The 22,909-nt window shown below is 27.4% G+C and overlaps 2 protein-coding genes across 2 annotated transcripts; one reads left to right on the forward strand and one right to left on the reverse strand.

The window, feature by feature from the left end:
- Window positions 1-1,675: 1,675 nt before the first annotated feature.
- LOC102601017 (probable protein phosphatase 2C 38) lies at window positions 1,676-5,835 on the forward strand. Its single transcript, XM_006345636.2, has 4 exons — window positions 1,676-2,658; window positions 3,649-4,016; window positions 4,514-4,750; window positions 5,308-5,835. Exons 1-4 carry the CDS (start codon window positions 2,355-2,357, stop codon window positions 5,533-5,535), a joined length of 1,137 nt encoding a protein of 378 aa, XP_006345698.1. The 5' UTR covers window positions 1,676-2,354; the 3' UTR covers window positions 5,536-5,835.
- A 372-nt stretch (window positions 5,836-6,207) lies between these two features.
- On the reverse strand, window positions 6,208-9,673 carry LOC102601365 (protein MODIFIER OF SNC1 11-like). Its single transcript, XM_006345637.2, has 5 exons — window positions 9,268-9,673; window positions 8,089-8,166; window positions 7,880-8,005; window positions 7,715-7,775; window positions 6,208-7,533 (listed from the first exon to the last, which is right to left on the reverse strand). Exons 1-5 carry the CDS (start codon window positions 9,558-9,560, stop codon window positions 7,495-7,497), a joined length of 597 nt encoding a protein of 198 aa, XP_006345699.1. The 5' UTR covers window positions 9,561-9,673; the 3' UTR covers window positions 6,208-7,494.
- Window positions 9,674-22,909: the final 13,236 nt, after the last annotated feature.

Raw genomic sequence — 22,909 nt, forward strand, 5'->3', positions numbered from 1 at the left:
TATATATAAATAGTGACTATATTTTTTAAAAGAAAATACACAAATGAAACTCCATTATTTTAGCTAAAATTGTATACATTTTTTATTCCAATACTTATACTTAGTTATAATTATATATTTTTGCATAATAAAAAAACATGGGTTGAGAATATTAAAGATGATGAAAATTTCTTTAATGTGTAATTGCATAGTTTCTTATTTTTAAAAAAAAATATGTAATACTATTTCTTGGTTCATGTATTTGCATCTTGTTATTTTATTGTTAGATTTTTCTTGCAATTTTGTGTTAAGAACATTCTTTTTTTTTAGTTGAGGTTCTATTGAAAATAATATTTTAAGCTACAAAGGTGGGGCTAAGGTTTGTGTATTTTCTATCATTCTCAAACTCCACTTATGAAATTACATTGAATATATTATTGCTATAACTGAAAATTTCTTCCAAAAATACCATTAACTACATTTCAATCTCAAAATTAGTATATGTATATATGTGACAACAATAACACATTTAATTTAATTCCACAAGTAGAGTGAAGACGGTGCGTATGATTTATAAAAAACAAACATGTAATTCAATAATAAATAAGTCATATATACTTATTATTGGATAGAGTTCTTGATTTTTTAATTATTTTTTTCAAAATAGAAAGACCTAGAAAGCAACATGACCATAATTAGGACTTGAAAGAGAATAAATGAGAGAAAATAGGAGGAGGAGTTTGCTATAAAAGTTTGAAAAAAAATAAATAAAAATTATCAGCAAACAATAGATATTTAATATAATTTTATAATTAAGATAAAAATTGTGTATATGCAATCTTATCGTTATTTTGTGAAAGTAGATTAACAATCCACTCAAATAAAACATATTACAAATAAATATTTACAGCAATTACAATAACAAATCATACATACTATTAAATGGAGTTCTTGATTTATTTTTAAAAAAATTCTTTAAAAAAAGAAGAAGAAGAAAGGCCTAGAAAGCAACATGATCACAATTAGGACCTTTGAAAGAGAATAAATGAGAGAAAAATAGGAGGGGGCTTTGCTATAAAAATATTTGGAAAAGATGAACAAAATAAAAATTGTCAACAAACAATACGTATCTAAAATAATATCACAAATAAGATAAAAATAATGTATATACAATCTTATCTCTATTTTATGGTAATAAAACGACTATCAATTCAAATAAAACATATCAAAAATACATATTTATAGCAAATACAGTAACGAATAAGCCATATATACTTATTATTAGATTGAGTTTTTGAATTATTATTTTTTTTGAAAAAAAAAAAAGAAAAAGAAAGGCCTAGAAAGGCAATAAATGATTGAATTATTTTTTTTTTTGAAAAAAGAAAAGAAAAAGAAAGGCCTAGAAAGGCAATAAATGAGAGAAAATAGGAGTATAAAAAATATTTTCTAAAAAAAAAAAAAAAAAAAAGTTGACAGCAAACAACCTATATAAAAGATTTTTCTTGCCCTAAATTTTTTGTCTTTGTGTATGATCATAATCTGAGATCTCTCTCTGACACCCTTCCTAAAGATCCTCTGATCAAGAAGTTCCAAAACAAAAACAAAAAAAAACCCAATTTTTATTTTTTGTTATCCATTCCCTGTTTGATAAAATAAGGAGGTAAAAAAAAATTTTCCAAAAAAAAAAAAAAAAAAAGTTGACAGCAAACAACCTATATAAAAGATTTTTCTTGCCCTAAATTTTTTGTCTTTGTGTATGATCATAATCTGAGATCTCTCTCTGACACCCTTCCTAAAGATCCTCTGATCAAGAAGTTCCAAAACAAAAACAAAAAAAAACCCAATTTTTATTTTTTGTTATCCATTCCCTGTTTGATCCCTCTGATCAGGAACAAACTCTGTCACCATCAATCTTTTATGGGTTTTCACAGCTAAGCTTGTAGTTGAAATTTGATACAATAATATTTATGTTTAAGGTCCACCAAGAAAAATTGAAAGAAACCAGGTTCAAGGTATGCAAAGAACACCCACTGTCACCATATTCTCTGAACTCACATAAAAACTATTGTTTTCTTGTTTTTGGGGACAAAAGTTTTGCCCATACCCTTTTGGTCTTTTTTACCTCCATTTGCAGATTTGTTACATATTAATGGTGTCTTGCCCTTGTTGTGCTTGTGGGGTTGTGGGTTTTGAACATAAGCAAAAACTGGATTTGAGGTTAGGGTTGGGGGTTTTGATGAATGTATTGTTTGCTGGTTCTTTTGGATAAATTATGTAAAAAGATTCAAACTTTATCAAGATTCTTGGATAAATATAGGTTTATATGATATATATATATATATATATTGAAATTGTATACAAAAAAAAAAAGAATGGTTAAACCTTGCTGGAAACCTTCTGTTGAGGGGGATGGTGGTGCAGGGAGGGGTGGGGATACTAGGGGTAGGGTTGATGGTTTAATGTGGTATAAGGATTTGGGGGTTCATGTAAATGGAGAATTTTCAATGGCAATAATACAAGCTAATAGTTTGATGGAGGATCAGAGCCAGCTTGAATCAGGTCCATTGAGTTCTCTTGAATCAGGTCCTTATGGAACATTTGTTGGAGTTTATGATGGACATGGAGGACCGGAGACGTCCTGTTTCGTAAACAAGACTTTGTTCTCCAATCTTAAGAGTAAGCTTATCATGTTCCCTTTAGATTGCATAGATGCTTATTATTATTATTAATATGATTCTTGATATCGTGGTAATGTCGTAGTTTTGAAAGTGTATTTTTTAAAGCTGTGAATGCCAATGCTGGTTAAGTTTTGACATAAATACTAAAAATGATTCAGGTTGGTAGATCTGATCTTTAGACTTTATATATTGTGCTATTTGCAATTTTTGTTGCAAGTCTAGTGTTTCATTGATAATGAACCAAGAATGTTCTAACTTTACAAAAAGGGTATATCAATATACATTAAGATCCCAAAAAATCTGGCCAACTTTCGATACAGATAAGTACATCCATCTTGCTATGGCCCCTGCCGTCTAAAATGATGCCTTCCACAATGTTTGATGTGTCTACATGTGGTTATTACTAAGATTTTGCTGAATTTTGCCTTGTGATTCTACTTTATAGACAGAACTTTCAGGGTATTTTGTCAAACTTATAGTATTTATACACGATATTGCTTTACTACCACCATGAATACACCAAGTATCTTACAATTCTGTTGTCTATTTGGCACGTTAGATAAAATTTTAAGATATAAAGATCTGGTTTGTCACTTCTATTAGTTATGTAAACGCAACTGTCGTCAGATTTGAACATCTCAGCATGCTATTTTCTTCTCTGAATAGAAATCTTAGAATGACTTAAGCTTTTGATACATGCAATAACACTCCAGTAGAAGCACACTCGAGGAAGATATATAAATGGTGTGCCATATCTAAATACCATATGTTTTTTGAAGTATCATGATCTGAATCTCTTTAACACTTTTGTGCTTTCAACCTTACTACTATGTGTGTCATTCACCCTGAAACTCTGTCGAAAAAATCTAATTATCCTCCAAAAATGTTGATAATTTTTTCCTGGAACTCATATTGATCTGTTTCATATTTTGGAAAGTTTTTGAGTAGTACAAACGATAGTAACTCTTCTATTTACCTTCATTGACAGAATTTGCAACTGAGCATCAAGAAATATCTGCAGATGTCATAAAAAAAGCTTTCTTGAAAACGGATGAGGAGTTTTTGTCTCTTGTGAAGCAACAATGGTTTGAGAAGCCACAACTTGCATCAGTGGGATCTTGTTGTTTGGTTGGTGTAATCTGCAATGGACTACTATATATTGCCAATGCCGGAGATTCGCGTGTGGTGTTAGGTAGAACAGAAAAAGCTTCAAGGGGCGTGACAGCTATTCAATTGTCAGTGGAGCACAATGCTAATAATGAGTCTGTGAGAGATGAGCTTAGATCATTGCATCCCCAGGATTCACAGATTGTGCTTCTCAAACACAAAGTTTGGCGCGTGAAGGGTATCATACAGGTGATTTTCTGTTAACATCACATGTTTAGGCCATCTCATGTTGATTTTCCAAAAATATGCCTCATATAAGTTACTCTGAAGGTGTACAACCTAGAAAACAAATTGCAGCTAACATTGGAGCTTTATCCAAGCACCATTCCGAATAGAAAGAAATTTGTTTAGTAATTACTAGTTCTGATGTGATTGTTATGAGTAGAGACTATTGCTATAATATCAATCTCCGCTTAGGAGTTAATTATCTTTGCAAGTAAGCAACCTAAAAGTTAGTTATGTTGTCCTCTGAGATCAACTCTTTATGTAATATAAGTCGCTTATTTATTATCTTATATACCTGAAAAAAATTGAGATTTGAGATAATTTTCGTTGGAGCTGTGAAGATTTGACTAATAGTGGTTGCATTATGCATGCTGGTTTGGAAGAAATTGCCATTACTGGAGGTGTCATGGAAGTGTGTGTGGCATAAGAGTTGATGTTCCTTTTGTTATCCTCTTTTACAGGTTTCAAAGTCAATTGGTGATGCCTATCTTAAGAGGGCAGAGTTCAATCAGGCACCCCTGTTGGCAAAGTTTAGATTGCCCGAATCCTTCTCCAAGCCGATCCTCAGTGCGGAACCATCAATTTTCATTCACAGATTGACTTCCAAAGATCAGTTCCTCATATTTGGTTCAGATGGTCTCTGGGAACATCTTAGCAACCAGGAGGCTGTTGATATAGTCAACAGTCAACCCCGAAACGTAAGCATTCAATCTCTGGTAATATGATTTGTCTTTTATATTAAGTATCTAAAGAGTCTTGAGCTGAGGGTCTATCTGAAACAGCCTCTCTACCTCTGATATAGAAGTAAGGTCTATGTATACTCTACAGTCTACCCTCCCCAAGCCCCACTTTGTGTTACTACACTGGGTATGTTGTTATTGTTGTTGTATAACTATCTAAAGAATCTTTGAGCTGAGGGTCTATTGGATATCAGTCTCTCCACCTCCGACTTAGGTAAGGTCTGCATACTTATGATGTTGTTGTATAACTATGTAAAGAGTACGATATAAAAGTAATTTTACTTGCTGAAAGAGCCTTTTATGGTACAAAAGATTTACTAAAACTTCATCGAAGAATCTAGCGCTGTCTTTTAGCATAGGAATTTCGCTGATATGACTTACAAAAAGCATTTCCATCTTTAAGAGGGAAATGAACTCTTTGTTGCTCGACTTAAGTGATGTCTGTTGTTCTTCAACGTCCTTAGGTGAATGAGATTGTTAACTCGGGTGTGTGTTTTTTCTTTCTCTTGGACCAGGGGATCGCCCGGAGATTAATCAAAGCTGCTCTCCGAGTAGCAGCTAAGAAAAGAGAAATGAGATATTCAGACCTGAAGAAGATCGATCGAGGTGTAAGGAGGCATTTCCACGATGATATCTCGGTTGTTGTTGTGTTTCTGGATCTTTATTCCATGAATAGAAGCTCGTCTCACATTCCGATACTTTCCATTAGAGGAGGTGGTATGCCTGCCTCTCCCAAACGATAGATCCCAAGACTTAACAGATTCCCTCGAAGAAAAAGAGCTCGTCTTTTGGACGCCTCGAATTTCTTGCTTCTTTTCTCCGGTTTCTTTATGGTTTTAGGCTTGTAATATACTTTTATCTTCCTCGATTATCAATTAATCGTTCCTTGCTGAACAATGTAACGAAAAGATGTACACGAGATACTTTGTGAGAACAGCAATAGACTCGAAAAGAAGTGGAACAACCATTACAAGGAAGAATACTTTCGTTATGTTCTGCAGATTTCACAATTTGTAAATTTGAAAAATTGTTGTTTCGCCAAATACTAACTTGACTTAAATTTCGCAGTCCTCTATCATATAGTAAATAATTTCGTTCAGAGTTTCAAATTCAACGATTGAAATTAAAAACACAATTATACCTCATGTGCCCCAATTGCTTGTTTATTATAATTGGTTAGACAAGTTCTCTATAATAATTTGTAAAATAAATGTAGACAATGACATATATCCCTGACTCATTTATTGGGACAATTACGTGATACAATAATTTATTTATGAGTATAAGCTGTACACACTATTTTTGTCCAAAATATGTTTCCAAGGTAACAAATATCCCAATACTTTAAATTTAGGAGACAATTTTAGAAAAACAAACAAAAACCTCAAATTTTGGCCTGAAAATTCATATAGATGTAAATAAAATAAGTCACCACAAGCGCAATGAACATTAGTAGAGTGCGAAATCAGATTGTCACCAACAAATTTACTGTCATTACAATTCAAGTAACCAAAGTACTACCACTTGCTACTGAGCTTCAATAACCAAGAACAAAATAGCAAGCAACTGCCTTCAAAGGTAGTCCTATACTAACGCCGACATCTGACTACAGCCTACGGGATTCACCCAGATACCTAGGTACTTGACCACACCTCCTTACTGTTAATCTGTTGCATATGACCCACAACATCAAAATCTGAAATAGTGACCTTGTAAATAAACCCCAAGCGCACCAGCTAAAATATTATAGAAATATGGATTTGATAACTTCATCATCATATGGGCAGCAATGTTACAGTAAAACCTTTTCTGAATTTCAAAACTCTGCAAAGATGTAGCACAATCAAGTGGTGGTTCTTCTTGAACAAAATTTAAGGCCCTTGGTATCATTCAGGAGATCCATGAATGCAATAAAACACTAGTCTTACCTTTCCTACTTGCAAGGCCAAACTAAGAATATCACTAACAATCTGACCAAACTAGAATTAATATATGATGCCTCCAGGATGTCATAAAAGGTGACCACTTATCTTCTAATATTGCAAAATCTATTAACTTTCTACTGACAAGTCATGAAGGACTATCCGGATATAAACAAAACAGTGCAATACCTATCCCAACAAGAGTGGACATCTAAGATCAAGTATCTGCAGTACTACATTGAGCACTTGGAGAAATCATAAATGATATCATCAGTAGATCCTTGATATGCACCATTTTCTCTTTTAGGTGAAAGGAAAAAACACAAGAATGTGAAAGAACAGTTGCAGATTGATAAAGGAAAGCCCGATGATGAAGTTGTCAAAACAAAGGTTTCAAGTAGGAAATACTGAGGTTGTAGTTTCATCGTTTCAGATAAGTTTTTTTTTTTAAAAGTTGATTTCAAATATTGGTTATGGGTCGTCACTTCTGACAGAATAACACACTAAGGAGGTTGTGGTCCATGTATCCTAGCACTACTGGCTAACCTAGGAGACGACAAAAGCCATTTTCCCCATTTTGAAGGATGGTCCTGCTACTAGGGAACTTGCAAATGTCAAGACTTCTAACCTATCAAACTAAACAAGGAACTCCAAAAAACGACTAAAACAAAAACTTAGGGAATTTAAAGTCACTTTTAACAGAACTCCTAACCATTCCGCAGCAACAATAAACTATACATCATAAGTAACTCTTGCTGTTGAAGGAAGTTTGAGAATGGTTCATGTTCCTCCTCCAGCCTTCTCCACCTCAACAGTCTCCTGAGTTAAGAATACATGCAATCGTTAATAGAAAGTTGTACTAGTAAAAGTTAGGTAATGCAACACATGGATAGTGCACATATGATCACATAAAAATTCAAAGCGAACACATACTGACTGCTGCTTTTTTCAAATTCATTTCAAATCACAAACTTCACTTATAGTGTATAGAAAATGAAACCTGCTCAGTTTTTTCTTTGCCGTTCTCTTGTGATTGGGAACCAGACTGGGACTGTGAAAACCTGTCAAATAACACCATCAGTCAAAGTCATAAACCAATTTGACGCCGAAATATTTTAGACCCTCAGCTGACATAAAGAAAAAGGTGAAAAGGTCTCATCGTAACCTGAGGGCCCTAGCTTTCCTTTTATCTTCCTCCACAGGATCAGCCTTCGCAGGAGGTGCAAACCTTGCCAGCCTAGCTTTCTTCTTAGCTTCCTCATCAGTACTATTAGATTGGCTAAGCCCAAACCTGACAGAACCAAAATCTATCAACAAACACATAAACAAGTAAACTACCCAGCTGGCAGTAGGCCAAATAGATAGTACACATACCTCTCAGCCCTAGCTTTCCTCTTCTGCTCTTCCGCTTTCTTTGAAGCATCTGAACCCTGAGGTGCAGATGTGCCAAACCTGACACAAAACAGTCCAACAAAAGGGGGTAAGAACAACTTAAAGATAGATCCTCATATGAATTAAATGTCTGCGGCCGGCTATTGGGTATCCCATTTCACAACAAACACAAGATATGTTTGCTGGACTATGTATGGCTTGAAGATCAACTGTACGGAAGCTGGAAAGAAAGATGAAAAGTTGAGGATTTCCATGCTGGAAATTTTTTGAACTCCAACAATAGTTTATATAAAGGATCCATAAATCCAAAAGATATTATTAAGCCTTTCAACTTTCAAGCCTCTACTAAGAAATGAAGGGAATGCACGGTTAGCTGCTTTAATCCATTCTGCTCGGGTGACACACACCCATTTCAGCTTACACAATACTATGCTTCTAATATACCTCACTAGACAAGAAAAACAAAGGGCAATTTGAACTGCGTTCCCAGTACGAGTTATGGTGCTGTTTGGAGTGTGATGGTGTGACCCCTTTATGGCACGATTAAGTAGTTATTCTTGTAATTCATATAAAATCAGGACTGCTGCTTCTTTATTATGATAATGTGACACAAAATCCACCAACACTTCAAAAGAAGATAGCTTTCAATAATTGTTTCTATGGCTGTAAATGTAAAGCAAAGGATATGCCCAACATCACTGTCTAGGAACCTAAACTTAGTGTTCAGCTACTATGCCTAGCAAATTGTGGAAATAAACACAAGTACACAACTAGAACAAAGCACTAAGCCTTACCAACCAGTCAACTCCCCCTCAATGTCTAGGAACCTAAACAAGGAGTCCAGCTAATGTGCCCTCTCAGACTGGAATTCAACCTTTAGCAACCAATCAACTGCGCCTCAATCCCAAACAAGCATGAATCAGCTATACAAACTCACACACACTATGTTCAAGCCCAGTGGTGTCCAGTCAGCTTGCACGCACCTAGACTAATCAAGTGGGATACTTGCAACCTCCCCCAAACTAAAACGAATCATCTATATTTGCTCCGGATTCCGACAAAGGTAAATAATTTCTCATTTTTGAAGTAATACTATTCGTTTTAAAGCCAAATACCAAATCCTAAAACATGCAAGCAACAAAATTTAACTACAAAAAGTACCTCTCAGCTCGAGTGTTTCGCTTCTCCTCTTCCGAAAGCTGAACCGTCATTCCAAACCTCTCTGCTCGCTTCATCTTTTTCTGTATATCAGTATCCTTACCGCCGCCGCCATCCGCCGCCGTATCCAACTTCACTTGGTCCTTGGCTCCATCAGACAGTGGCGATTTCAATGAGTCAGTTGCGGACTCATGACTCGGAGATTCGGAAACGGCGGTGGGATTCGGATTCGGATCCGGTGACTGAACTAGGGTTTTGATAGGGTTTTCGGGAATCTGCGCCGCCGTGGTAGTCATTATAAAGAGTTGCGTAGAAGAAACAAAGAATCTCTGAAAGTGTTTTTCTTACTTTCTTCCAAATTAAGTACTACAAGAACTCTCCTTCGTGGATGATTAATATACGTCAAAATTTTGTGATTTAGAGTGAATATAATTTCATTAAAAAAAAAAAAATGTAATTTTTTTTATTGTTAAATTAATTGTTTTTATCTAATATATTTATTCTTTTTGATTAATAACTGAATTAGAAAAGTTTTGAAATTGTTTTTAAATTCTTTTTTACCTTTTTAGACTTGACTTAACTAAGAAAAAAAATTGATATTCTTTATTCAAACTCGATCCCAAATCATTTTTTTTACTAAATAGTGGAGAAATTGATTTTGTTTGTCATTTTGGTAGTATGTGAATCATGTTTGGAAGGTTCAAAAAAATAGATAAGATAATCTTTAAAGGCATGCGATTTTTAAAAAAAATAATAAAGCAAATTTAGATGCATGTTTGTTGGGGTGGGTTAATTCAATAACTATATTGATCAATTTTGTTTAAGACATAATTGTTCAAATTTCTTCTAAAAACTTACACAATAATTTTTTTTTAAAAAAAGGAATAAGGCATTGGTATCCCCTAGATTATGATCGAAATCTCAGAGACACACCTAAACTTAACGAAGATCCTATTACCCATGTACTCATTTTTTTCATATTTTTGTGCACCTTTTGTGCTAATGTGGTACCTTCAACCACCCAAGTTGGTTGTGTTTGTACACACTCGTCCGCCATGTGTGTAAATATATATTTTTTAAAATTAAAATATTTTTCTTAATTTTTTTTTTTTTAAATATTCTTATTTTTTATCTCATATTTAAATTAAGTTAATACACATTTTCTTACCTTATTCGAACTTTTTTTTTACTTACATTCATTTTTTTTTCTCTTTTATTTTTTTATTGATTTTATTTTTTTGACTTTCGTTTTGATTTGATTTCAAATGTCTTGTATTTAAAATAAGTTAATTTTGAACGGATATCAAAATAAGTGAAGAAACTCAAATAAAACATAAAAAAAATAAAAAAATAAAATTACACTTTTAAATTATTTAAAAAAAAATACACATAATTTATTAAAAATAATTAAAAGTGAAAAGATAATAAAGTAATTAAACAAAGTTTAAAGTGAAAAGAAATTAAAATAAATATTTTACGAAGAAGGAAATAAAAATAATTAAATATATATAAGTTTTATTATGAATAAATATGTGTATTAACTAATTATAAAGTTACAAATAAAAAAATGACATGTGTCCAATTTGTGCACTCATCATTTGCTTTCAAGAGAGTCATGTGCACACTCTCTATGCCATGTCAGCGTTTGTGGTGTATTTATTCAATTTTAAATTAGTTTAGGGAAGTAATAGGACCCTAGTTAAGTTTAGGCGTGTCTCTGAGATTTCGTTCATAGTCTAGAGGGGTACTTATGCATTATCCCATTACACTATGACCCGTTTGGCCATAGATTATCCAAATAATATTTGGGAAACATTTGGTAAATAGTGTTTGTCCATACAATTATTTTTGGCAAATATCCCAAATATTAGTTTTTTCTGGTATTTGGGCCAAATCTCATTATTTGGAAATTAATCTTTTAAAATTGAAATTTTACACCAAACTTTTATCTTTTACAAAAACACTCTTTATAGTAGTTGTTTGCGTTGTATTACATAATTTTTTACGTGAACACCAAAGTAGTGATGAAATATTCAGTGAATATGAAAAGTGATGATATGGTTGTTGATGAAAAAATGATGAGCAAATCGGCTCAGGGTAACAAAAGTCATGTGCTTTGTCTACTTCACGATGTATGGAATGATGCTTGTTGCACTCACTCCAAACTACCACATTGCTCCAGTGTCATGGACACTACTTGTTATTTGTTGCAACGAAGATCAAATTGACTTGTAATACAAACTTATGGTTAGTTTTGATAATTTTTAAAACTTTCGGGTATAAATCATATTTTTCTAAAAAAGTGAAATATGTTTCCCAAATACTATGGTCAAACACATGGTAAAATTTCACCCAAATAATATTTCCCAAGAATATTTGGAAATTATGGCCAAACGCTAGCTATATACCCCCAACTAATTTCGCTTAGCTGATACTAAATCAGTATCATATATTGTATTGATATCATTAAGGCTGATAATTTCACTTAATTGATACTAAGTCAGTATCATAAATTGTATTTGTATCATTAAGGCTGATAATTTCGCTTAACTGATATTAAATCAGTATCATTTTGAGAGAATGAGTATTTCTTGAATTACTTCGAATTAGGGTATGAACATGTAATTATTTTTAGTTTTATTGCTCATTTATGTAGTTTCCCATAATATATATTGGGTCTATGCTTGCACAAGCTCCTTAATCTAGTTATTATACTAATATGGGTAGAGAAACCCACAACCCATTTGGAAAAAAAAAATTATGTATAAAGTACATAAATCACATACATTTGGGGGAAATTATATCCTACCTCATTAGTTTCTTCAATTACAAAAATCTCAAATTTTTTCATTGCTCTCGGATACATTTCTTGGTTGTCTGATACATTGCAAATGATTCATTACTTAATGGGAGAACATTTCTTGGTTGTCTGATATATTGCAAATGATTCATTACTTAATGGGAGAGATGTATCTGATAAGGGATATGGATGTATCAGAGAGGGGATGAATGTATTAGTGAGAGGATAGGAATGTATCCGAGAGAAAAAATTTATAAAATTTTTATATAGTAGAAAATTTTAGAGATTATCATATTTTAAGTTGTGTATTTCTTTAATTTTTTCAGAAATGATATTGATAGCCTTTTGGAAGGGTAATTTATAATTTAAGTTTAATTTTGGCACCATAAACTTGTTTTTTTTTGTTTCCCACTCGGCGTTCGGAGCCCACATTAGAGCTCCGACTAAATTCGGATCCCGCACTGCAGGGCCCATTCGGGGATGGCGCTCCCAACATGATTTTTTCCATATCCAGGGTTCGAACCCGAGACCTCTGATTAAGGGTGAAACACTCCCATTAATGCACCACAACCGAAGTATTGCACAATATCAAATTAAAAAGTTCTAGCCCATGAGCAATATTGGTTAGAAACCCCAAACAGGCCATTATTTTTTTAACAATGATTTTGCAAAACTATTTTTTACACGTGGCCAATTATAATTTGGCCACGTCATTATTATTTTTATATAAAAAGTCGAAATTCTAAATAAAAATTGAATTAAAATAACCCACCCAAGTAAAGACCCACCCAAAATTTTAAAAATCCCTATAAAAGTTGAAATAATTTTAACAATAATATAGTTAACAATGATTCATAGGCTGAAATTTGAAATAATTGATGAAACAAACATAACATTTTTTCATATATGGTATTATAATGTTCAATCCATCATCATTTGATTGTTTGATTTAACATTTTGTAATTATAATCTTTGTATATAATAATTAGCTTGTATCTTTTTTCATTCCCTAAAGGCAAACATAAAAGTTGTAGTTATATTTTAAAATTAAAAGTTTATTTTTTATAACATAAAGTAAATCAAATTAAACACATAAAAATGTGGGGAATTATTATTAGATAATCTTGTTCAACTGTATTTTCTCATAAAACTAGGAATAATATCAACAGTCTTAAAAAGAAATATCAATGTTTTCTTATGTATTGTAGATGATATTATTGAATTTTTAAATAAGACACATTCAACCAATTATTAATAAAATTTTAACATGTATATTTCGTATGAAATTTTAATAATATATTAAAGTAACACACATTTTTACATAAGTTCGAACGATAAAATAATTAAACTTCTCCAAATTTATCATACACATTGAAGTTGACACAACACACAGAGTTTGAACTTATTTGTGAAGGATCATATAGCTAAAATCATAAATAATATATCAATTTAAGTATAAATTATCAGTGCTATCAGTGAGATTTGATATATAGATATAGCAACTTTTTAAGCATTAAAATCTCTTATCAATAAATATTGCAAACCATTAGTTTTTGTTGATTTTTTTCCTTTTTTTTTGTTTATAACTTTTAATGATTTTAAGTTTTTATTTGTAGGATGATTGGTGTTTAATTCGCTGGATTTGAATCTTTATTTTTTATTTTAATATATTGTTAAAGTTATTATGTATACATATTTAATGTGAGCATTTATTTGATAATATTATTTAATAATAAGTTAATTTTAAAATTGTCAATAAATTAATATTTACAATTACATTTATCAACTAACCGCGCAACACGCGGGCACGTATACTAGTTATAAATAATATAGCAATTTTAGTATAAATTATTTTATTCAATTCAATGTAAATAGACTTATGCGAGTATTTTCTTAAAAAACATTTTCTTTCGCTTATTTTTCTTCTTTTTTTTTTCTCTAAAATGTTTTTTTATAACCCCCAACTTCTTAAAATTGTCCTATTAGCATCACTATTTTTAGAATATTTTATTTTTTGGCCAAATAAATTTATACATCATTTATTCTACTTAATTGCGTACAAGTAACGCATGTCTACTACTAATAACAAAATAATAAAATGAAATTAATGTGAAAATAGTACTAAAACAAAAGAGGAAAATTCAAGTTAATATTTTCTACCTTTGATTTAGTGTTATAACAACTAAAATTATTTTTATAGTTAATTTGAAATAATTTTGGGTTGCATTAGCTACGTTACAAGTTTACACAATATTCTAATTCAAGATTAATTTTGAATGAAATTAATTGGATCCAATCCTAAAAAACCATATTTATATTATATTTGACCTGCATTAGCTACGTTACAAGTTTACACAATATTCTAATTCAAAATTAATTTTGAATGAAATTACTTATAAAAATTTAATTGGATTCAATCCTAAGAACCCATATTTATATTATATTTGACCTTTTTATAACAGAAATAACAATAATTATAATCATATACTTTTTATAAAATTACTTTGTATAAAACTCTTACTCAATATTGTATTTAATAAAAATCTACTAATTATATTTTATCAAACATAACTTTAATAAAATTTGTATTTGTAAATAATACAAATATGAAACGTCAAGAACGTATTTTTTTGACGCATTTGCCTTAAATTCTTTCATCCAATGATCCAAATATGACATTTTTTCATTATTATTTATGCAATATTTTATTTCAAGATTAATTTTGAACAAAATTACTAGTAAAAAATTAATTGGATTCAATCCTAAAAGATCATATTTATATTATATTTGACCTATATTAGCTACGTTACAAGTTCACACAATATTCTAATTCAAGATTAATTTTGAATGAAATTACTTATAAGAATTTAATTGGATTCAATCCTAAAACCCATATTTATATTATATTTGACCTTTTTATAACAGAAATAACAATAATTATAATCCTATACTTTTTATAAAATTACTTTTGTGTAAAAATCTTACTCAATATATGTATTTAATAAAAATCTACTAATTATATTTTATTAAACATAACTTTAATAAAAATTGTATCTTCTTATTTAGAAGTGAGAGTTGGAAAGGACCAACATTGCATTAAAGTACTTGTACAATGTTGGTCCTTCCATTGCATTAAAATACTTGTACATATATAAGTGGGCCCCACCTCCTTCCACTTAAATAATATTCTTCAACCTTATCATGGTAAAAGTTGAATTTATTATCCTTTTCATTTAATTTTATATGATATTATTTTTTCCTATAAAATCATTATATATGTTTTAATAATTTAAATTTCAAAAACATTATACTTTAACTTTAAAGATTTTATTTTATCAAAATCTTGTACATTGAAATATATAGTTATGAATTTAAAATATTTTTAAAATCATATAAAAATTTCAATAACTTCTCAAATTCCATAATATAACACTTAAATACTACATATTATATATTAATTACTATACTATAAATGACTTAAATACTCCATATTATCTACTCTTATTTAGAAATGAGAGTTGGAAAGGACCAACATTGCATTAAAGTACTTGTACAATGTTGGTCCTTCCATTGCATTAAAGTACTTGTACATATATAAGTGGGCCCCACCTCCTTCCACTTAAATAATATTCTTCAACCTTATCATGGTAAAAGTTGAATTTATTATCCTTTTCATTTAATTTTATATGATATTATTTTTTCCTATAAAATCATTATATATGTTTTAATAATTTACTTCCACTTAAATAATATTTTTCAACCTTATCATGGTAAAAGTTGAATTTATTATCCTTTTCATTTAATTTTATATGATATTATTTTTTCCTATAAAATCATTATATATGTTTTAATAATTTACTTCCACTTAAATAATATTTTTCAACCTTATCATGGTAAAAGTTGAATTTATTATCCTTTTCATTTAATTTTATATGATATTATTTTTTCCTATAAAATCATTATATATGTTTTAATAATTTAAATTTCAAAAACATTATAATTTAACTTTAAAGATTTTATTTTATCAAAATCTTGTACATTGAAATATATAGTTATGAATTTAAAATATTTTTAAAATCATATAAAAATTTCAATAACTTCTCAAATTCCATAATATAACACTTAAATACTACATATTATATATTAATTACTATACTATAAATGACTTAAATACTCCATATTATCTATTACAATAATTAACAATTATTTGACACTTTAAATTCTATCAATGCCATATAAATTAGGATAAAAAACCTAACATATAATATTTAAATATATTTACAAATAATATAAGTAATACTATACATTATAATAATTAACAGCTTAATTATTTAAATATTTTTTTAATAATATATGTTATTTGCCATGTCCCAATTTATGTGGCATTAATTGATAGATTTGTTGGAGTCGAGAGATTTATTTTGTTAATTATTGTAATTTATAGTTTCTTTTTCGTCAATTTCAAACAATATATGTTTATCATATAATCCATTTTATGTGGTACCAAGAGAATTTAGAGTTAATTAAATTTTTTATATAAGTTTTAAATAATTAAGCTGTTAATTATTATAATGTATAGTATTACTTATATTATTTGTAAATATATTTAAATATTATATGTTAGGTTTTTTATCCTAATTTATATGGCATTGATAGAATTTAAAGTGTCAAATAATTGTTAATTATTGTAATAGATAATATGGAGTATTTAAGTCATTTATAGTATAGTAATTAATATATAATATGTAGTATTTAAGTGTTATATTATGGAATTTGAGAAGTTATTGAAATTTTTATATGATTTTAAAAATATTTTAAATTGTTAGCTATTGTGATTTGTAGTACTTTTTTTTAACATAATTTTGAAAATAATATTTATTACTCTATTTGTTCTAATTTATGTGGCACATGCAGAATTTCAAATATTAACCATTTTTTATATGTCTCTTTAATATATTAAGTTGTTAATTATTGTATTTTATAGTACATTTTGAACCTAATTTTTTAATAATATATGTTATTTGCCATGTCCCAATTTATGTGGCATTAATTGATAGATTTGTTGGAGTCGAGAGATTTATTTTGTTAATTATTGTAATTTATAGTTTCTTTTTCGTCAATTTCAAACAATATATGTTTATCATATAATCCATTTTATGTGGTACCAATAGAATTTAGAGAGTCAATTAAATTTTGTATATAAGTTTTAAATAATGAAGCTGTTAATTATTGTAATGTATAGTATTACTTATATTATTTTTAAATATATTTAAATATTATATGTTAGGTTTTTTATCCTAATTTATATGGCATTGATAGAATTTAAAGTGTCAAATAATTGTTAATTATTGTAATAGATAATATGGAGTATTTAAGTCATTTATAGTATAGTAATTAATATATAATATGTAGTATTTAAGTGTTATATTATGGAATTTGAGAAGTTATTGAAATTTTTATATGATTTTAAAAATATTTTAAATTGTTAGCTATTGTGATTTGTAGTACTTTTTTTTAACATAATTTTGAAAAAAATATTTATTACTCTGTTTGTTCTAATTTATGTGGCACACGCAGAATTTCAAATATTAACCATTTTTTATATGTCTCTTTAATATATTAAGTTGTTAATTATTGTATTTTATAGTACATTTTGAACCTAATTTTTTAATAATATATGTTATTTGCCATGTCCCAATTTATGTGGCATTAATTGATAGATTTGTTGGAGTCGAGAGATTTATTTTGTTAATTATTGTAATTTATAGTTTCTTTTTCGTCAATTTCAAACAATATATGTTTATCATATAATCCATTTTATGTGGTACCAATAGAATTTAGAGAGTCAATTAAATTTTTTATATAAGTTTTAAATAATTAAGCTGTTAATTACTGTAATGTATAGTATTACTTATATTATTTTTAAATATATTTAAATATTATATGTTAGGTTTTTTATCCTAATTTATATGGCATTGATAGAATTTAAAGTGTCAAATAATTGTTAATTATTGTAATAGATAATATGGAGTATTTAAGTCATTTATAGTATAGTAATTAATATATAATATGTAGTATTTAAGTGTTATATTATGGAATTTGAGAAGTTATTGAAATTTTTATATGATTTTAAAAATATTTTAAATTGTTAGCTATTGTGATTTGTAGTACTTTTTTTTAACATAATTTTGAAAAAAATATTTATTACTCTGTTTGTTCTAATTTATGTGGCACACGCAGAATTTCAAATATTAACCATTTTTTATATGTCTCTTTAATATATTAAGTTGTTAATTATTGTATTTTATAGTACATTTTGAACCTAATTTTTTAATAATATATGTTATTTGCCATGTCCCAATTTATGTGGCATTAATTGATAGATTTGTTGGAGTCGAGAGATTTATTTTGTTAATTATTGTAATTTATAGTTTCTTTTTCGTCAATTTCAAACAATATATGTTTATCATATAATCCATTTTATGTGGTACCAATAGAATTTAGAGAGTCAATTAAATTTTTTATATAAGTTTTAAATAATTAAGCTGTTAATTATTGTAATGTATAGTATTACTTATATTATTTTTAAATATATTTAAATATTATATGTTAGGTTTTTTATCCTAATTTATATGGCATTGATAGAATTTAAAGTGTCAAATAATTGTTAATTATTGTAATAGATAATATGGAGTATTTAAGTCATTTATAGTATAGTAATTAATATATAATATGTAGTATTTAAGTGTTATATTATGGAATTTGAGAAGTTATTGAAATTTTTATATGATTTTAAAAATATTTTAAATTGTTAGCTATTGTGATTTGTAGTACTTTTTTTTAACATAATTTTGAAAAAAATATTTATTACTCTGTTTGTTCTAATTTATGTGGCACACGCAGAATTTCAAATATTAACCATTTTTTATATGTCTCTTTAATATATTAAGTTGTTAATTATTGTATTTTATAGTACATTTTGAACCTAATTTTTTAATAATATATGTTATTTGCCATGTCCCAATTTATGTGGCATTAATTGATAGATTTGTTGGAGTCGAGAGATTTATTTTGTTAATTATTGTAATTTATAGTTTCTTTTTCGTCAATTTCAAACAATATATGTTTATCATATAATCCATTTTATGTGGTACCAATAGAATTTAGAGAGTCAATTAAATTTTTTATATAAGTTTTAAATAATTAAGCTGTTAATTATTGTAATGTATAGTATTACTTATATTATTTTTAAATATATTTAAATATTATATGTTAGGTTTTTTATCCTAATTTATATGGCATTGATAGAATTTAAAGTGTCAAATAATTGTTAATTATTGTAATAGATAATATGGAGTATTTAAGTCATTTATAGTATAGTAATTAATATATAATATGTAGTATTTAAGTGTTATATTATGGAATTTGAGAAGTTATTGAAATTTTTATATGATTTTAAAAATATTTTAAATTGTTAGCTATTGTGATTTGTAGTACTTTTTTTTAACATAATTTTGAAAAAAATATTTATTACTCTGTTTGTTCTAATTTATGTGGCACACGCAGAATTTCAAATATTAACCATTTTTTATATGTCTCTTTAATATATTAAGTTGTTAATTATTGTATTTTATAGTACATTTTGAACCTAATTTTTTAATAATATATGTTATTTGCCATGTCCCAATTTATGTGGCATTAATTGATAGATTTGTTGGAGTCGAGAGATTTATTTTGTTAATTATTGTAATTTATAGTTTCTTTTTCGTCAATTTCAAACAATATATGTTTATCATATAATCCATTTTATGTGGTACCAATAGAATTTAGAGAGTCAATTAAATTTTTTATATAAGTTTTAAATAATTAAGCTGTTAATTATTGTAATGTATAGTATTACTTATATTATTTTTAAATATATTTAAATATTATATGTTAGGTTTTTTATCCTAATTTATATGGCATTGATAGAATTTAAAGTGTCAAATAATTGTTAATTATTGTAATAGATAATATGGAGTATTTAAGTCATTTATAGTATAGTAATTAATATATAATATGTAGTATTTAAGTGTTATATTATGGAATTTGAGAAGTTATTGAAATTTTTATATGATTTTAAAAATATTTTAAATTGTTAGCTATTGTGATTTGTAGTACTTTTTTTTAACATAATTTTGAAAAAAATATTTATTACTCTGTTTGTTCTAATTTATGTGGCACACGCAGAATTTCAAATATTAACCATTTTTTATATGTCTCTTTAATATATTAAGTTGTTAATTATTGTATTTTATAGTACATTTTGAACCTAATTTTTTAATAATATATGTTATTTGCCATGTCCCAATTTATGTGGCATTAATTGATAGATTTGTTGGAGTCGAGAGATTTATTTTGTTAATTATTGTAATTTATAGTTTCTTTTTCGTCAATTTCAAACAATATATGTTTATCATATAATCCATTTTATGTGGTACCAATAGAATTTAGAGAGTCAATTAAATTTTTTATATAAGTTTTAAATAATTAAGCTGTTAATTATTGTAATGTATAGTATTACTTATATTATTTTTAAATATATTTAAATACCTTAGATGTTATTTTATTACTTTAGCTGGCATCGACATTTTTGTAAATCTGATATCTACTTTGGAACATTTTATAATGTGGCATAGGCTGACAATTGAGATCATAAATTTAAAATAATAAAATTTAATTTATTATAATACTAATATCAATATCATAAAGATATATATATATATATATATATATATCATTTAAAAAATATATAAAAAGTATTATAAATTATAATAATTAACCGCTTTTTAAAAAAAAATCATATAACTAATTTGATTTACACTCCAAAATTCATAGGTGTCACATAATTTACACATTAATTCTTCATTACTTAATATATGTAATTATATCAATGACATATAAATTGAAATTAAAAAATACATATTTTATTTGAAAATCACGTAATAGTACTATAAGGTATAATAATTAACAACTCAACATATTTTAAAATTTTAGTTGACTCTCCAAATTCCATATGTCTCATGTAATTGAGACAGAGAAAAATATATATTGGTTTAAAATTAATAAAAATATTATAAATTATAATAATTAACAACTTAAAATTTATAAAAAAAAACCTTTAAAATTTTTTAGTTGGCTCTCGAAATTCAATCGGTATTACAATAATTAAAACATTGAAATTAACATAAATTGGACTCCTGCTGACATTTATGTTTCCTTTTTCTAAATTTTCTCTTTTATACTTTATATAAATAATTTTTTTTATGTAAAAAGTATAATAAATCATAATAATTAATAGCTTAAAATATTTCAAAACATATAAACAGTTTTTGTTAACTTTCAAAATTTCATCTATGCCGCATAAATTGAGAGAAATATAGATATATAGATATTTTAAGTTGCTAATTATTCTGAGTTATAGTACGTTTTATGTAATTTTCATATATATTACTCGCTTTGTCCTGATTTATGTGATACAAATGAAATTTCAAAAGTCAATGAATTTTTTATAAGTTCTTTTTTATATTAACTTGTTAATTATTGTGATTTCTAATATATTTACGTAAAACATACTCTAAATACAAATAATTAGCAACTTAAAATATATAAAAACATACTAAAAAATTGATTCACTTCAAATTTCATATGTACCACATAAATTAAAACAGAAACAGTAACATATATTGGGCCCCGTGCTGGCACGGGGTCCTATATCTAGTTTGTAAATAGATAATAGAAATATGAAACGTTAAGAACTTATTTTTTGACGCATTTGCCTTAAATTCTTTCATCCAAATATGACATTTTTTTCATTATTATTTATGCAATTTTTATAATTATTTTTCGTTGGTTTTCCATTTTAACAATTATTAAGTAAAAAAATATATTTTTTAAATTTCTCTGGCAACTCATGATTTTTTTAAATTACACTTGTTATTTTATTTGTCCAAGGGAAGATATATACGCAGCTTTTAAAATAGGAACAATCAAAATGATAACCTAAAAAAAAAGGATTATTTGCATAAATCAACCATTTTCTGATCAATATTTGCCTCTAGTAATAAAATAAACTCTAAATATCATTATAATTGGTCATTTGGTAGATTGTATAGCAAGAGAAAATAATATATGTATTAATTTTTTATTTGGTACATTTTTTCGACCTATACATACTAATGCAAATATTAATCATACATCCTATTTGATATTATTCTATATACAATTAATACAACCAAATCATGATATTAGCAATACCAAAATTACTATTACATACATTATAACCTCTAAAGCCGCACAAAGCAAAAAAAAAAAAAAAGACCATTCGGGTATTGCTAAGGTAACCATCTTAGCAAAACAATCCAATACTGTACAATAAAGGATAACATCAAAGTCTAATATATCTAGCATAATAGGACCAGTCTGAGTGTTCCATTCCTGAATCGTCATAATCTATAAACACGATCCACTACAAAAGACTTATCCTCAAAAGTTGAAACACGCAACGACGCTATCAAGGGCTCATAACTCATACTCAATCGGAAAGCATAATACAAAGATACATATTTAAAATTAAACTCTAAATATCTAATATGCCTAAAATTCTACTTATATATAAGAGGGAGTTTATGATGGGACATTTCAATGTCCCATCATAAACTCCCTATATAATATTCTATATAATAATATAATATAATAAATCATTTTTTCTATTATATAATATATATAATATATATTTATTTTCTAAGGGAGTTTATATAATATAGGGAAAAGGGTCAAAAATACCCCTCAACTTTAGTTTATTAG

The sequence above is a fragment of the Solanum tuberosum genome, unplaced genomic scaffold (genome assembly GCF_000226075.1).
Source record: "Solanum tuberosum cultivar DM 1-3 516 R44 unplaced genomic scaffold, SolTub_3.0 scf00071, whole genome shotgun sequence".
Taxonomy (NCBI): domain Eukaryota; kingdom Viridiplantae; phylum Streptophyta; class Magnoliopsida; order Solanales; family Solanaceae; genus Solanum; species Solanum tuberosum.

Bases quoted from the DNA above. Each gene is read 5' to 3' on its own strand.
- LOC102601365 (XM_006345637.2), bottom strand. From the start codon at position 9,560: ATGACTACCACGGCGGCGCAGATTCCCGAAAACCCTATCAAAACCCTA. The intron at 7,776-7,879 runs GTTACGATGAGA...GTTATTTGACAG, and splicing joins AGGAAAGCTAGGGCCCTCAG to GTTTTCACAGTCCCAGTCTG. The intron at 7,534-7,714 runs GTTTCATTTTCT...TTCTTAACTCAG, and splicing joins GCAAAGAAAAAACTGAGCAG to GAGACTGTTGAGGTGGAGAA.
- LOC102601017 (XM_006345636.2), top strand. From the start codon at position 2,355: ATGGTTAAACCTTGCTGGAAACCTTCTGTTGAGGGGGATGGTGGTGCA. The intron at 2,659-3,648 runs GTAAGCTTATCA...CTTCATTGACAG, and splicing joins TTTGTTCTCCAATCTTAAGA to AATTTGCAACTGAGCATCAA. The intron at 4,751-5,307 runs GTAAGCATTCAA...CTCTTGGACCAG, and splicing joins TCAACAGTCAACCCCGAAAC to GGGATCGCCCGGAGATTAAT.